The sequence below is a fragment of the Oncorhynchus gorbuscha genome, linkage group LG25 (assembly GCF_021184085.1).
Source record: "Oncorhynchus gorbuscha isolate QuinsamMale2020 ecotype Even-year linkage group LG25, OgorEven_v1.0, whole genome shotgun sequence".
In the NCBI taxonomy this organism is placed as follows: Eukaryota; Metazoa; Chordata; class Actinopteri; order Salmoniformes; family Salmonidae; genus Oncorhynchus; species Oncorhynchus gorbuscha.
In genome coordinates this window covers 20,980,281-20,998,242 of record NC_060197.1, presented here as the reverse complement: position 1 = coordinate 20,998,242, position 17,962 = coordinate 20,980,281, and the positions used below count along the sequence as shown (strand labels likewise).

General features: G+C 42.4%; 1 protein-coding gene across 1 annotated transcript; it reads left to right on the top strand.

Annotated features, from left to right (window-relative positions):
- Nucleotides 1–285: 285 nt before the first annotated feature.
- On the top strand, nt 286–7,196 carry si:dkey-171c9.3. Its single transcript, XM_046328902.1, has 2 exons — nt 286–375; nt 4,801–7,196. The coding sequence occupies exons 1-2, from the start codon at nt 373–375 to the stop codon at nt 6,187–6,189; spliced, it is 1,392 nt and encodes a 463-aa protein (XP_046184858.1). The 5' UTR covers nt 286–372; the 3' UTR covers nt 6,190–7,196.
- Nucleotides 7,197–17,962: the final 10,766 nt, after the last annotated feature.

Genomic DNA, 17,962 nt, shown 5'->3' with positions numbered 1-17,962 from the left:
TTTCACAAGATCAGGGCCACGTTCAGTTGCAAACATTGCAGATAGAAAACCATGAATAGAGCCGAAGTGGCTCCATATTCTAAATGTCGGAGAGGCGCTTGCTCTACACAGCATATTTCTGAAAATATCATTTTAACAGAATTATTTTGCATTAGAATGAAAGGGCGACATAAATTTCAACACTCTCTATAACCATTTGACCTTTTAATTTCTCGCTCTCTCTCTCTCATATTTCCGTCTCATATTACACACACAGGAAGTGAGTATATGCTCATAACAGTATATCTATTTCCTCATCATGGCCATTTGCATCTCAGCTACAGCAAGCCTGTCATGTCTTCTCTTGCCTGACGCTTCTTTCGCAGATAGAAAATGGTGAGTAGACTACATGCCCAAAAAGGGTTTCTTTACTATCTTTACTGTATCTTCTCTAGAACTAGTCTCTTCTCCAATCTCTTAATTTATTTATCCTTTATTTCTAGAAATCATATGCAGTCAGGTCCATCATTTTTTGCACCCTTGATAAAGATAAGCAAAAAGACAGTATAAAAGTAATACAACATTTTAAAAAGTAATACAAATTATTGGCAGCCTTGTCTTCAATAGCAGTCTTCAATTGCGAGGATAATGACACTGAGCCTTTTTCTAAAAATGTTTCATGAGATTGGAGAACACATTGGGAGGGATCTTAGACCATTCCTCCATACAGAATCTTTCCAGATCCTTAATATCCTTTGTCAGCTATTATGGACTGCCCTTTTCAATTCAAAACCGCATTTTAAATGGGGTCAATTCAGGAGACTGAAATGTTAATTTTGTGGTCAATTATAGCTCTATGTTCATGTCATTTGACCATAGCACCGGTTCCAATCCAAGTGCCAATGCCGTTTTTCAAACTGCAGACGGTGCTATAGTTAGATGACATGAAAATAGAGCTCGTTGGCAAAAAAAAAAATTAAATAAGCAAATGCACAAAATGACCTCAAATTTACGGTAAAATATGATGGTGCATCTTTGATATTATGGGGATATTTTGCTTCTACTGATCCTGTGGCCCTTGTTAAGGTCAACGGCATAATTAACTTTACGAAGTACTTTACTTTTTAAACAAAATATTCTATTAGGATAAAATCCAAAAATATTTTAAAACATTTGGAGCATGCAAGATATTTGGCACCCTATTCTGTACATGTTGCATTACTTTTTAACAGGGCCTGTAGGACTCTGGTCAGAAGTAATGCACTACATAGGAAATAAGGTGCCATTTGGGGAGAAGCATGTGTCTACGTCCTCGTGTCTGAATAGCCAAAGAGATATCCCTGTCTGTCTGATTTGTTCCACATTTCTTTGCTCTGCATCTGCTCTGTCTGCGTAAGACTTTGGTCAAAAGTAGTGAAATATAGGGAATAGGGAGCCATTTGGGGCTGACATTCACCCTTCTGAACAGAACTGATTATTATTACTATAACGTCATACTGTATCTGGAGACTGTAATTGTTTAGTAAAAATATACCCCTGTTTTCTTATAGCATCATCTGTGTTTGGTAGGCAGAGCCATGTGTTTTAGCCTTGGATAATAAACTATAATCGCACGCACACAGATACACACACACAGAACACACACACATAGTGGTGGTCAGTGCTGTTTAAGATTAGGGAGGACAATTTGTATGTTTTATGAGCATGGCCTTATTTCTATTACAGCATATTGGATGACTGTCATTCGTGTTCCAGTCACCCAGTTCAATGTAACATCACTAGGTTTATGCTACTATATGATACTCATGAGGTTGCTACAACCTAGTCTATAAATAAAAATGTAGAATGTAGGTGCACACAGGTTGAGAGAAAATATTGAGGTGACAAACAGTGACACATGGACAGACAGCAACACATTCAATACCGCCTTGCACACTCTTGACTGCATCAAGCTGATCTAGGGTGTAATCATTAGTCCAAAAGTTGAAAATGAGAGTTTATATTGGACAAAGTCAGGTATGTTTATCCCCTTTTCATTCCGTTTGCTTCCGTTTAAGAAACGTTTTTCAACAGAATCGGCGGAACAAATACACCCCTGGTCACACGTAAACACAGTTCACATTCATAGCAGCCACCTTGTATTCCTTCTCACATCTATGCACTCTCCTCCTCTCACCCTTTCTATTCATTTGTGGACTTCACTGCACAACACATCAGCTCTATGTGATCAAGAAAAAAAAACTTTCCAAGCCAAACCATATCATAACTGCTACACACAGCCTATATCGTTGTCACCATATTAGCTAAAGTAACGTTATAGTCAGCATAGCTAATAGGACTAACGAGTTAGTAAACCCACTACAATCATGCACTAACTTTACAGTGCATAGTCAGTTAGCAGTTTAGCAGTTACACATGCAGGCCCCGTTGGCAATACAATTGTAAAACCAAAAATGTACCTTTACTTGGAAAATTCCCAGTGTTTTGTTGGATAGTCAAAGCCAGCTAGCTACCATAGCATTCCTCTCGTTAAGCAGAGTGTTTTGAGTATGCTAAACTATCTAGCTGCATTTGCTAGCTAAGTAAGTGAAACAGAAACTGAAAAGAAATGACAATCTTTCTCTTGCTTCTCCTTCATTTAAAAAAATGTATTTGTTCAAATCTCTTCAAGTATTGTCTTTCTCTCTCTTTAAGTCAACTACTCACCACATGTTATGCACTGCAGTGCTAGCTAGCAGTAGCTTATGGTTTCAGTACTAGATTCGTGGGGTTCCCGAGTGAGGCATCGGTCTAAGGCACTGCATTTCAGTGCTAGAGACGTCACTACAGACCCTGGTTTGATTCCAGGCTGTATCACAATTGGCCGTGATTAGGAGTTTCATTGGGCGGTGCACAATTGGCCCAGCGCCGTCCGGGGTAGGCTGTCATTGTAAATAGCACTTTGTTCTTAACTGACTTGCCTAGTTAAATAAAGGTTAAGTAAAATAATATAAAACATGCAGTCTCTGATCTCTTGATTGTGTGAACAACATGTCAGTACATGCTGCAGGGGCTCTCATATCTTGGAGGACATCCTCCAGAAGTTGTCATAATTACTGTGTAAGTTATGGAAGGGGGTGAGATCCTAGATTTTGTATTGAAGTCAATGTACCAAGAGGAGGATGGAAGCTAGCTGTCCTCCGGCTACACCATGGTGCTACCCTAAGGACTGCTGTTGAGGCTACTGTAGACCTTCATTGCAAAACTGTGTGTTTTTAAATAATATTTAGTATAGTTTATCTAAAAATGATACATTTTTATTTTTATGAAATTCATTGAGGAGGATGGGTCCTCCCCTTCCTCCTCTGAGGAGCCTCCCCTGCACACACATTCAAACCAAATACATTTCACATGTGGATACAGTTATCCATTAACACCCTGACACACTGTTGCCACTGTGAACTATCCTTTATTGAGCTGTATTACATCTGTGAAATTATCCAACACACACACACTTCCATCATCTATCAAAACACATCCTGGGTTTCAGGTCAGTTCTCTGTAATAACATAGACAGGAATAAACGCCTTGACTTTGTGCCAGTTCAATTATGTGTTATAGACATGCTCTGGCAGTAAGAAAGCCAATAACGTTTTAATAGTTTTTTTGTACTTGTAAGTGAAGGTAAGTGTTGTGAAATGTTTCCTAGTACTCATAGTTATCTAAATGTACTTGGTGATGATGTGAAGCTTAAAATGCCAATCAAATTTCCCAAGTTTGGGATAATAAAGGTCTTCTAGTCTAACTTTGTACATCTTTTTTTCTCACTTTCTTGCAGTAGCATAATATTGTAGAGCATGCAAAGGCAGAGAGAGTAGGTATTGGCTTTACAATGTATCATAGAAGCTCTTATAAAGTCAGACATTCAACCACAGTAAAAGACTGAAGAACAAAGCCAAACGGTTTCTCTTTCATCTCTGATCTAAATAAAACTGCAATTCCTGTCAGTCTGTCATGTGACCCACTGACTTCCTGGAACCTTGACAGCTGTGGTGATTGGCAGGCTCGCTGTGGGTTTCCAACCTCTGTCTTTTTCACGCACAACACGCATACACACACACTGGCTGTGGTTTCCGACCACTGACTTTTCCCAACCCTACTGTATTCTGTGACGTTAGAAACACAGGAACACACAGACAACATAAACTTTAACTTGAACAGTGGTGGAAAAAGTATCCAATTGTCATACTTGACTAAAAGTAAAGATACCTTAATAGAAAATGACTCAAGCAAAAGTGAAAATCACCCGGTGAAAGTAAAGATCATTTCAAATGGCTTCTTAAGCAAACCAAACAACAAAATGTTTTTCTTTTTATTAAATCTACAGATAGCCAGGGGCATACTCCAACACAATTTACAAATTAAGCATTTGTGTTTAGTGTGTCCGCCAGATTAAAAGGCAGTAGGGATGTCCATGGATGTTCTCTTGATAAGTGTGTGAATTGGACCATTTTCCTGTCCCGCTAAGGAATCAAAATGAGTACTTTTGTGGGTCAGGGAAAATGTATGGAGTAAAAAGTACATTATTTTATTTAGGAATGTAGTGAAGTAAAAGTTGTCAAAAATATAATTAGTCAACTAAACTACAGATACCCCCAAAAACTACTTAAGTAGTACTTTAAAGTGTTTTTACTTTAGTACTTTACCCCCCTGAACTTGAAGTCAAAATAAAAAAATTGAAAAACAATTTAACTGTGTACCACAATACAGCTCTTAGCTCTCAAATGTGTACAATAAACTCAAACTAAATGTGTCTTTTGGATTTTTATTTTTTATTAATAGGTTCCAATGGAGGTATTGAATGGGGTCCAAAAAGTTCCAGAACCCAGTCCAGAAAGTGTGAGCCTGAAGGTTCTAGATCCCAGCCCAGACAATGAAAGAACCATTCACGGTTTCGCCCACACCATGGCTGAAGACCTAATATACTCAGCTACATATGAGTCCTCATCCGGGTGTCCTCCAGTCCAGGAGAGACTGGCTGAGAAGTTAGCCTCTCTGGCCATCACAGCTGCCTTGAAGGAAGCAATTAGAAGTGAGATCTTTTGGTCTAATACAAGATCTTGGTCATTTTCCAACCCCAGCCCATCCTCAGATAGGGAGCAGGGACTACACAATACAAGACATGGGGAGGTTCATATGCACACAGAGATGAGTGGCAATGGTGAGAAACCTCAATATAACCCCAATGTGACCATCAAGTCCCACAGCTCTGGATCATCCACCTCCACTTCACAACCCTCCAAACACACCCACTCCTACTGCTCCTTCTTACCCCAGTCGGGGCTTCCTACAGTGGGATCACTGGACTACCCAGATGCCCCCCCAACCACCCCTCTTTTCCCAGAGATGGTCCAGAGCAGGGCTAGCTTTACCCAAAAACTAAAGGGGGGTTTGGCTAAAGAGTTCCTCCCCTCTCCCCCTCCCCCTACCCCTAAGGAAAAGCACAGAGAGGGGGGGCTCGCATTGGAGACTGTGGGGGAGGTCGAGGACACCCGGGAGGGGGAGGATTTCATTGGGCGTCTGTTGAGCTCTCTTTCTCTGGAGTGTTCTGAGAGAGAGGAAGTTTGGAAAGAAGAGGAAGAGTTTGATTTACCAACAGGTATTTTGATGGACGGTTATGAAGAGCGAGGACCCCACGGAAGGAGAGCCAAGCTGATGGCATATGTGGATGCACTATATGTGGATGCACTCTCTGATGAGATCACCACCTGGATGACAAATAACATGACAAATATTGACAGCCTCTCTCTGATATGTGATCAAATGGTTGATCAAATCATCACATCCTCCATGAGTGAGGTGAGGCTGAGGAAGTACGTTGGAAGGCTGGTCTCAGATGCACTCTCCATGGGATGGGAAGAGCAGAAGGCAGCCACTCTCCATGACTCCCTGGTTCTCCGGCAGGAGCAGATAGGGAAAAGGGAACCAAACCCAATGGACCAAGGGGCTCATCTAATTGTCTATCCCTATCCAAACAATCCCAACCAGTCATCCAGCATCCAACTTTGCTCACCCAAAACTAATGAGATGGATCTGGATCTGACCACTAACACAGCCCACCCTCCAGCCCACTCGCCAACCTCTGTAATCAGTCAATCCTATGCTGAAGACTTGGCCCGAGCTGTGGTGAGGTGTTGTGTAATGGAAGCCTCCAGGAAGCAGTGTATGTAGCTCTCCAGTGTTGCATCCCAAATTACACCCTAATCCCTGTATGGTGGACTACTTTTGACCAGATCTCTGGTCAAAAAAAATGCACCATATAGGGAATATGTGTAGTTTTCCAGGCAGGTTGGACTGTGTTGGACGGCCTGGTGGTAAAAAAGAAACTGACCCCAAGAGGGCGACATTAGAGTAATAGACAGCTCCTGAACAAAGTGTTGGAGATGGAAAAGAGTTGGTAATGTCAAAACTGATGAGCTTGATATACGACACAACCTTAACACACAATTATGATTAGGTTTGTTACATGAGCTATAGACCTAATTAAGAATGGTCTTTAAATTAGCTAACTTCTGATGATATTGCCACAAGGTTGGAGTTAGTGGTCAAAATGACATGCTAGTATTGTCAGAACCGATGAGATTGATGTACATGGGCTATAACCTAAATCCAACCTGAAGAATGCATTGTTTATGTATAATTGCTAACTGACAATATGCCACAAGGTTAGAGTTAGTGGTCAGACAATGTTGTTGTGCACTTGAACCTGAACTGTAACTTTAACTGAAAGATAAAATTGACAATATTTGCCTCTTCATTAATTCACATAGAAGTAGTCCATTTCACCCCCTTCAACATGCATACTATAAGCAGACCAATCTCATCTCGTCTCCTCTTATTATCTTTGGTTGATGAAAAAAAAACAAGCATGGTGGAGCACACAAACTACCCATCATCGGATTACTTTCGATATCTAGAAAGTGTTTTTACTCAATTATTTCGCTCACCAATGATGTGATTAATTATAAATAGTCATTGCTATTAGCTCATTCATATTGTAGTTTCTGTAAGCCGAGAGTTATAAAAATATGACCGCTTGTAATGTATCAATCTTTCCTCAGATAGCGCTAGGACAAATGTAGTTTACATTTTTCCGGTTTGGATGATTGTGTTATGCTGTAGCTACTTCTGTGAATGTCTGAATATTGCATCCAAAAATAAACTGTTCCCATTCTGGACATAACTTTGTAAGGACTCTGTTTGTGCAAATTGTTTCTGAAAAAACTGTGGCCAGCTCAAATTCTGATTGTTGCGTCATTCGATATTGAACGTTCTAAATACGTGTTCTAATTACAATGGTTTGATTGTATGCTACAGGGACCGCTGGAAAGGTTAATAACAGTAAATACAAAATGCTTAATAAATATGTGACTGTTCAATTGTATGAGTCAGTGCCTGGGCCCAAATATAATGTATTATAATACATGTTTTATCCAAACACAGGAGCACGCTCTCAATGTTCAAAATACACCAAAGAGAATAATCTAGCCACAGAGGGTCACATACAGGTATCTGCCAAAATTAAGAAAACAACATAAAGTGTCCTAAAAGGGTGTTGCGCCAAAACAAGCTGCCAGAACACTTTCAATGCACCTTAGCATAGATTCTACCAGTGGTTTTAAGCCACTAGTAAAGAATAACCCCACTTCCATAAAAAAAAGAAGCCCCCTGGTTTATGATTTCTTAACCCGGCCCTGGGAGAGAGTGGGAGTAAGGATGAGGTCAGTGTGTGTGTTTTTTTCTCTCTTTTGAGCTTGTGTGTGTGTGTGTGTGTGTGTGTGTGTGTGTGTGTGTGTGTGTGTGTGTGTGTGTGTGTGTGTGTGTGTGTGTGTGTGTGTGTGTGTGTGTGTGTGTGTGTGTGTGTGTGTGTGTGTGTGTGTGTGTGTGTGTGTGTGTATTTGGGTGGAGAAAGGGAGGCATATTGAGACTACAAGAAAAGTCTGACTAAAACAAGTGATTTTACTGTGAAACCTACAAACAAGCAAGATTTCTGGCTCTCACAGACCTGTAACTTCTTCTTTAAGAGGCTCCTCTGTCCTCCACTTGTTACCTGTATTAATGGCACCTGTTTGAACTTGTTATCAGTATAAAAGACACCTGTCCACAACCTCAAACAGTCACACTCCAAACTCCACTATGGCCAAGACCAAAGAGCTGTCAAATGACACCAGAAACAAAATTGTAGACCTGCACCAGGCTGAGAATACTGAATCTGCAATAGGTAAGCAGCTTGGTTTGAAGAAATCAACTGTGGGAGCAATTATTAGGAAATGGAAGACATACAAGACCACTGATAATCTCCCTCGATCTGGGGCTCCACGCAAGATCTCACCCCGTGGGGTCAAAATGATCACAAGAACGTTGAGCAAAAATCCCAGAAACACACGGGGGGACCTAGTGAATGACCTGCAGAGAGCTGGGACCAAAGTAACAAAGCCTACCATCAGTAACACACTACGCCGCCAGAGACTGAAATCCTGCAGTGCCAGACGTGTCGCCCTGTTTAACCTTTTTGGGATTGGGGGCAGCATTTTCACATTTAGATGAATAGCGTGCCCAGAGTGAACTGCCTCCTACTCTATCCCAGATGCAAATATACAGTGGGGCAAAAAAGTATTTAGTCAGCCACCAATTGTGCAAGTTCTCCCACTTAAAAAGATGAGAGAGGCCTGTAATTTTCATCATAGGTACACTTCAACTATGACAGACTAAAATGAGAAAAAAAATCCAGAAAATCACATTGTAGGATTTTTTTATGAATTTATTTGCAAATTATGGTGGAAAATAAGTCTTCGGTCAATAACAAAAGTTTATCTCAATACTATGTTATATACCCTTTGTTGGCAAAGGGTATATTGTTGGCAATCACAGAGGTCAAACGTTTTCTGTAAGTCTTCACACACTGTTGCTGGTATTTTGGCCCATTCCTCCATGCAGATCTCCTCTAGAGCAGTGATGTTTTGGGGCTGTTGCTGGGCAACACAGACTTTCAACTCCCTCCAAAGATTGTCTATGGGGTTGAGATCTGGAGACCTTGAAATGCTTCTTACGAAGCCACTCCTTCGTTGCCCGGGCGGTGTGTTTGGGATCATTGTCATGCTGAAAGACCCAGCCACGTTTCATCTTCAATGCCCTTGCTGATGGAAGGAGGTTTTCACTCAAAATCTCACGATACATGGCCCCATTCATTCTTTCCTTTACACGGATCAGTCGTCCTGGTCCCACAGAAAAACAGCCCCAAAGCATGATGTTTCCACTCCCATGCACAGTAGGTATGGTGTTCTTTGGATGCAACTCAGCATTCTTTGTCCTCCATACACGACGAGTTCAGTTTTTACCAAAAAGTAATATTTTGGTTTCATCTGACCATATGACATTCTCCCAGTCTTCTTCTGGATCATCTAAATTCTTTCTAGCAAACTTCAGACGGGTCTGGACATGTACTGGCTTAACCTGTTAAGTCTACCCCCTACTTTTTCGAACATTCTGTTAAAAATCGCGCAACATTTCAGCGTCCTGCTACTAATGCCAGGAATATAGTATATGCATATGATTAGTATGTGTGGATAGAAAACACTCTGATGTTTCTAAAACTGGTTAAATCACGGCTGTCTCTATAACACAACGTGTGTTTCATCGAAAAGCGGAAGAAAAACTGATCACCAAAATCTGGAAAATATATCAATGCGCCACTTGCATGTATTGTCTATTGGAAAGCAAATGACATGGGACTGAGATTGCAAGTCCTACAGCTTCCACAAGATGTCGCCAGTCTTGTCAATTGCCTGTGCTTTGTTTCTTGGTCAAACGAGTAAGAGAGAGTCCATTCCTTCCGGTCTCCGACAGGATGTTTTGGATGAGAAATTTCCGAACATGATTTCAAGACGTGGAGCTATTAAATACACATCGCCCCGTGATCAATTTGATAGATTATTAACGTTTACTAATACCTAAAGTTGGATTACAAAAGTATTTCGAAGTGTTTTGTGAAAGTTTATCGTCGACTTTTTTAATAAAAAAAAATGACATTGCACTTTAAAACGCTGTTTTTTCCTGGATCACACACTTTTCAAGGATCGATATTTAGGGTATATATGGACCGATTTAATTGAAAAAAAGACCCAATAGTGATGTTTATGGGACATCTAGGAGTGCCAACAAAGAAGATCGTCAAAGGTAATGAATGTTTTATATTTTATTTCTGCGTTTTGTGTAGCGCCGGCTATGCTAATTATTTTGTTTACGTCCCCTTCAGGTATTTCGGGGTGTTGCATGCTATCAGATAATAGCTTCTCATGCTTTCGCCGAAAAGCATTTTAAAAATCTGACTCGATGGCTGGATTCACAACGAGTGTAGCTTTAATTCAGTACCCTGCATGTGTGTTTTAATGAACGTTTGAGTTTGAACGAGTGCTATTAGCATTTAGCGTAGCACATTTGCATTTCCAGATGGCTAGATGGGACGCCAACAGTTACAGATCCAGTTGCAGCGTGTTCATACAAATCTTTTTAAAGTGTGCGTCGGAGCTCTGAAAGATTTCTGTGATTTTTCTGAAATAACACACACTCACTAAAACCCTCCGTAAATAAGTCAGTTCTTAACATAAAGACCTAAAACTCAAAGTGCGGTGCTTAAAGACACACAGAGCCTACAATGGCATTTCTATATTCTCAAGGCCATGCCGACTTCAACGAGATGCCCCGCTTGACCGTAGCTCACTCTGAGTGCAGCGACCGTGAAAAAAGTAGGCCCAAAATTAAGCCTGGCCCTAAATGTCATTTGCTTTTGGGTGAAAGTGAGAGAACCGTTTGGGTGAGAAGGACAATTCGACCTCAGGTACGTTCCTGAGGTCCTCCCGATCTGTGCAAGCCTAACCTTGACCGTGTGGCATTAACCCTTAACAGTTAATCAGGGTTTTTTGATCTCACAGATTACAATGATATCTCTCCCCATAGGAATACATTGCCAGCTCCTCTAAAGTCAACCTGAAGTGTATTCAATGACAGTCCATCAGGACACTATGAGGTCTATCTGTGTTGTTTCTAAGCTTCCTGAAGCAAATGGAAGTGGGTAAAATCACCCTAAAATATTTTTTTACATAACCAACCAGCAGTTTGTGATAAATAGTGCATTCAACCCTGTGTAAATCGGTCAGTTCTTAACGTAAACACTTAAACCTCGGGATACTGTAAAGGCATACCCCAATCAGGATATGTTTTTCCTTATAGCTTCCTGTGCCAGCCGGAAGTGCCTTAAATGGTGTCATAGGGGCTGTTTCAAAGGGTTGAAAAGGTCAGATCTTTTCCAAACTTCATATGTGCGATTAGGCAACCCTATGAACTGTAAATCAGTCATGTCTCCCATAAAATTTCCAAGAAGAACTAAATCACACACAGCTTGGAAGTAGGGACACATTGGGGTGCGTAGAGACAGACAGTGCCTGCAATAGTTTGGTCGAACTATTAAAGAACCATCAGACCTAGAGTTCTGAAACTTTAGAAACCTGTTCTAGAGCTCAGGTCGATAGTGCGTGGTGAGTTATGTGGCTCTAGAAGGTTCTCGGACCGAGAAACAGCCTCATACATTTGCAATAACTTCAATTCATTTTTACATCACAAAAATGCCGACATTTAGACATGTCACAGAGTTGCAAGACTAGGTGCATTGCGACCGTATCGGCCCATATAGATGGACACCAACGTTTCTGTCTGATAGCTCTTTCAAGGACCCTGTAGCAAGTCATGGTAAAAAGTGGATTTTCAGCACCAGTTAAGGTCTTGCTCGGGCACCAAATGATCGAGCCAAAACGTGGGATTTGGGGTTGCCTCAGCTAGGCCTACACATAATGTCAGAACTGGACCCGCAGTTAGAACGTAACTATGTGTTTTACGTTTTTATTATGGTTTGAACAGAAGGCATTGTGAATTTTGGGTTAGCTCTGAAGTATGTGATAGTTGGCTTCTAAACGAGTTGGAAAAAGTGTGTGTGGTGTCAGTTTGTATCAGTTTGGTGTCAGAATGATATCTAATTTACTGATGGACAGTGACTTGCTGATGACTTTTGTCTATTTGCAATATGCTTAAACAGTGAGGTACCATCACCAAAGTGACATTCTGAAATCAACCCCAACGAGCGATGGAGAGGAACCAGAATCACTGCCCAGCCATCCCCAGTTCATCAGGCCAGTCAATTTCGCATTCCAAATTCGTGATGGTAAATGCCCATTGAACCATATTGCAAATGCACGTGCATTTGCAAGAAAACAATTGGTAACACACTATGCCGTGAAGGACTGAAATCCTGCAGCCGCCACAAGGTCCCCTTGCTTAAGAAAGCACATATACATGCCCATCTGAAGTTTGCCAATAAACATCTGAATGATTCAGAGGACAACTGGGTGAAAGTGTTGTGGTCAGATGAGAACAAAATGGAGCTCTTTAGCATCAACTCAACTTGCTGTGTTTGGAGGAGGAGGAATGCTGCCTATGACCCCAAGAACACCATCCCCACCTTAGAACATGGAGGTGGAAAAATTATGCTTTGGTGGTGTTTTTCTGCTAAGGGGACAGGACAACTTCACCGCATCAAAGGGACGATGGACGGGACCATGTACCGGCCAATCTTGGGTGAGAACCTCCTTTCCTCAGCCAGGGCATTGAAAATGGTTCGTGGATGGGTATTCCAGCATGACAATGACCCAAAACACACGGCCAAGGCAACAAAGGACTGGCTCAAGAAGAAGCACATTAATGTCCTGGAGTGGCCTAGCCAGTCTCCAGACCGTAATCCCATAGAAAATCTATGGAGGGAGCTGACGGTTCGAGTTGCCAAACGTCAGCCTCGAAACCTTAATGACTTGGAGAAGATCTGCAAAGAGGAGTGGGACAAAATCCCTCCTGAGATTACAAGCAACATCTGACTTCTGAGGGTTTTGCCACCAAGTACTAAGTCATGTTTTGCAGAGGGGTCAAATACTTATTTCCCTCATTAAAATGCAAATCAATTTATAACATTTTTGACATGCATTTTTCTGGATTTTTTTGTTGTTATTCTGTCTCTCACTGTTCAAATAAACCTACCATTAAGATTATAGACTGATAATTTCTTTGTCCGTGGGTAAACATACAAAATCAGAAGGGATCAAATACTTTTTTCTCTCACTGTAGTTATTCCTCTTTCGGGTGGGATAGGGCAGTGTGCAGTGCGATGGCGGTGGTATCTGCTGTGTATCTATTGGGGCGGTAAGCAAATTGAAGTGCGTCTAGGGTGTCAGGTAAGGTGGAGTTGATATGATACTTGACCTGTCTCTCAAAGCACTTCATGATGACAGAAGTGAGGGCTACGGGCGATCATTTAGTTACCTTTGCCTTCTTGGGTACAGGAACAATGGTGGAACTTTTGAACCATGTGGGGACAGTAGACTGGGATAGGGAGAGATTGAATATGCCCGTAAACACTTCAGCCAGCTGGCCTGTGCATGCTCAAAGGATGCAGCTAGGGATGCCGTCTGGGCCGGCAGCCTTGCGAGGGTTAACACGCTTCAATGTCTTACTCAAGTTGGCCACGGAGAAGGAGAGCCCACAGATTTTGGTAGCGGGCCACGTTGGTGGCACTGTGCTATCCTCAAAGCAGGCGAAGAAGGTGTTTAGCTTGTCTGGAAGCAAGACGTTGAATTTACCCTTTGTAGTCCGTGATTGTCTGTAGACCCTGCCACATATGTCTCGTGTCTGAGCCGTTGAATTGCAACTCCACTCTGTCTCTATACTGACATTTTGCCTGTTTGATTGCCTGACAGAGGGAATAACTACACTGTTTGTATTCTGTCATATTCCCAGTCACCTTGCCATTGTTAAATGCAGTTTTGTGTGAATGCTGCCAGCTTGATCTAAACAATCTTGAAGCATGGATTCTGATTGGTCAGACCAGCATTGAATAGTCCTTAGCATGGGTACTTCCTCTTTGAGTTTCTGCCCGTAGGAAGGGTGGAGCAAAATGGAGTTGTGATTAGATTTGCTGAAAGGATGGCGGGGTAGGGCCTTGTAGGGATCCCGGAAGTTGGAGGTGCAGTGGTCGATGTCAGTCAATGTGTTGATAGAACTTTGGCAGGCCTTTCATCAAATTTGCTTTATTTAAATCCCCAGCTACTATTAATTTGGCCTCAGGAGATGTGGTTCTTTGAGGGCAATCGTGGTAGCGTCTTGAGGGATGATATACACGGCTGTGATGATAACTGAAGAGAATTCCCCTGGGAGATAATACGGTCGGCATTTGATTGTGAGGTATTCTAGGTCAGGTGAACAAAAAGACTTGAGTTCCTGTATGTTATCACAGTCACACCATGAGTCGTTAATCATAGCTACTTTGAAGAATTTGTTTAACCCTTTTTTGTTTTTGGTTACTACATGATTCCATATGTGGTATTTCATAGTTTTCATGTCTTCACTATTATTCTACAATGTAAAAATAAAGAAAAACACGTGAATGAGTAGGTGTGTCCAAACTTTTTACGGGTACTGTTGGTTAAATTGGGCTAATTTTAGCACTTTTCTGGGATGCTTGATTATTTTTATTGCGTAGCAGAGAAGCATAGCAGAGGTAGACATGTTCCTGTCATTTATGTTGGTGCAGGGTGAGCTGCACATGGTGGACTTCCTGCTTGGGCACATTGCCTCAGTGATAACAGTATCACTCTGGTTCATAGACACACTGCAGTAGCTGTGGGATCAGCAGAGGCATTCAGTGCAGAAAGAGGAACATAAGTTAGGCTACTTTACATTGTGTCTTCCAATGCCCCTGGGATAACGTACAGTTGCTGAAGCATTATGTAACTCAGTGACACAATGGAAGGGATTAACTGAGCTGGGCTTAGGTTATTGATGAATCATTGTCTCCACGCAGCCTTATAATGCTGTGAAAGGATCAAGGAACCCAAATGATTTGGTTGGATCCCATCCTCTTTATAATACGAGCTTTGTTTCCAGAAGGTATCAACATTCTCAAAAAAGTATACACTTACAGAGCTGCAATAGTCTCGTAGCCAGTTATGGAGTGCTAAAAGTCTGCTGAACCGTTCAATGCCACGATTTAGAGAGGGCAGAGGGACAGATATTATAGGGTGTTTGTTGGGTATCAAATAGTTACCTAATCAGTCATTTAAAATCCATCTTCAGCTGTTATGAGCTGCCCTTCATAATGTCATTGCATCGAACATGATCTATGATAGATTCAGTTTCCTGATGCTGGTTTAAAATGTTTGGGAGCAGCTTATTGATGTCCTGTACTGATGCTCCTGAATAGCATAACGTTTTTGCTTCAGGGACTAAGACATTTCTCACTATTGAATTGCCCAATACAACTGCCGGAGGACGGAATGGTGAAATCCGCCCAGTCCCACCCCTTACACAATTAGTTGAGTTTTTCACGGAGCCCAAGAGAAGCAGGAAAGTGTACGCGCGCTGCTCCCGGCGAATGGTCCAGACCTCCCACAGCAGGCAGTGCACCGTCAGATCCAGAGAGAGGAAAAGGAGCCCAACCCGACAACAAAGCATCTACAAGAGTTGAAGTTAGCAACGCCAACGCAGACACAGGCAATGCCAGGAACTTCCGGCTCCGACAGAGATGGCCGCCTTACTTCGCGCTCCTAGGACATTATGCAGTATTTTGTTTTTTAATGGATTATTTCTTACATTGTTACCCCAGAAAATCTTAAGTTTTATTACATACAGCCGGAAGGAACTATTGGAGATAAGAGCAACACCAACTCACCAACATTACGACCAGGAATACGACTTTCCCGAAGCGGATCCTCTGTTTGGTCCACCACCCAGGACAATGGATCGGATCCCAGCTGGCGACCCAAAACAACGGCGCTGCAGAAGGGGAAGACAGAGCGGTCTTCTGGTCAGGCTCCGTGGACTGGCACATCGCGCACCGCTCCAGAGTACACTACTTGTCAATGTCCAGTCTCTTGACAACAAGATAGAAGAAATCCAGAGAGACTCAGAGATTGTAAAGTTCTTTGTTTCACGGAAACATGGCTCACTCGGGATACGTTATCAGAGCCGGTACAGCGACCTGGTTTCTTCATGCATCTTCCCGACAGAAACAAACATCTTTCTGGTAAGAAGAAGGGCGGGGGTGTATGCCTTATGATTAACGAGACGTGGTGTAATCATAACAACATACAGGAACTCAAGTCATTTTGTTAAGCTGATATAGAGTTCCATACAATCAACTGCCGACCACATTATCTACCGAGAGAATTATCTTCGATTATAATCACAGTAGAGTATATCCCCCCAAGCAGACACATCGACGGCCGTGAAAGAACTTCAATTCATTGTAAACTGGAAACCACATATCCTGAGGCTACATCTATTGTAGCTGGGGATTTTAATAAGGCTAATCTGAAAACAAGGCTCCCTAAATTTTATCAGGATATTGAATGCGCGACCCGGCCAGGCAAAACCCTGGATCATTGTTATTCTAACTTCCGCGGCGCATACAAAGCCCTCCCCTGCCCTCCTTTCCGAAAATCTGACCACGACTCCATTTTGTTGCTCCCAGCCTATAGACAGAAACTAAAACAGGAAACACCTGTGCTCAGGTCTGTTCAACGCTGGTCCGACCAATCGGATTCCACGCTTCAAGATTGCTTCGATCATGTGGACGCATAGCGTCGGACAATAACATTGATGAATACGCAGATTCGGTGAGCGAGTTTATTAGCAAGTGCATCAGTGATGTTGTACCCACAGCGACTATTCAATCCTTCCCCAACCAGAAACTGTGGATTGATGGTAGTATTCGCGTGAAACTGAAAGCGCGAACCACGGCTTTTAATCAGGGCAAGTCGACCGGAAACATGACCGAATACAAACAGTGTAGCTATTCCCTACGCAAGGCAATCAAACAAGCTAAGCATCAGTATAGAGGCAAAGTAGAGTCGCAATTCAACGGCTCAGGCATGAGAGGTATGTGGCAGGGTCTACAGCCAATCATGGACTACAAAAAGAAAACCAGACCCATCACGGATCACGATGTCTTGCTCCCAGACAAACTAAACAAATTCTTTGCTCGCTTTTAAGACAATGCAGTGCAACTGACATGGCCCGCTACCAAAACCTGCGGGCTCTCCTTCACTGCAGCCAACATGAGTAAAACATTTAAACGTGTTAACCCTCACAAGGCTGCCAGCCAAGACGGGATACCTAGCCGTGAACTCAGAGCATGCACAGACTAGCTGGCTGGTGTGTTTACAGGCATATTCAATCAATCCTTATCCCAATCTGCTGTTCCCACATGCTTCAAGTGGGCCACCATTGTTCCTGTTCCCAAGAATGCTAAGGTAGCTGAGATAAATGACTATCGCCCCATAGCACTCACTTCCGTCATCATGAAGTGCTTTGGGAGACTAGTAAAGGACGATATCACCTCCACCCTACCTGACACCCTAGACCCACTCCAATTTGCTTACCGCTCCAATAGGTCAACAGACGATGCAATCGCAATCACACTGCACACTGCCCTAACCCATCTGTACAAGAGGAATACCTATGTAAGAATGCTGTTCTTCAACTACAGCTCAGCATTTAACAACATAGTACCCTACAAACTCGTCATTAAGCTCGAGACCCTGAGTCTCGACCCTGCCCTGTGCAACTGGGTCCTGGACGTCCTGACAGGCCGCCTCCAGGTGGTGAGGGTAGGAAACAACATCTCCACCCTGCTGACGAGACGGCCTACAGGGAGGAGGTGAGGGCTCTCGGAATGTGGTGTCAGGAAAATAACCTCACACTCAATGTCAACAAAACAAAGGAGATGATCGTGGACTTCAGGAAACAGCAGAGGGAGCACCACCCTATCGACATCGACTCAACAATAGTGGAGAAGGTGGAAAGTTTGAAGTTCCTCAGCGTACACATCACGGACAAACTTAAATGG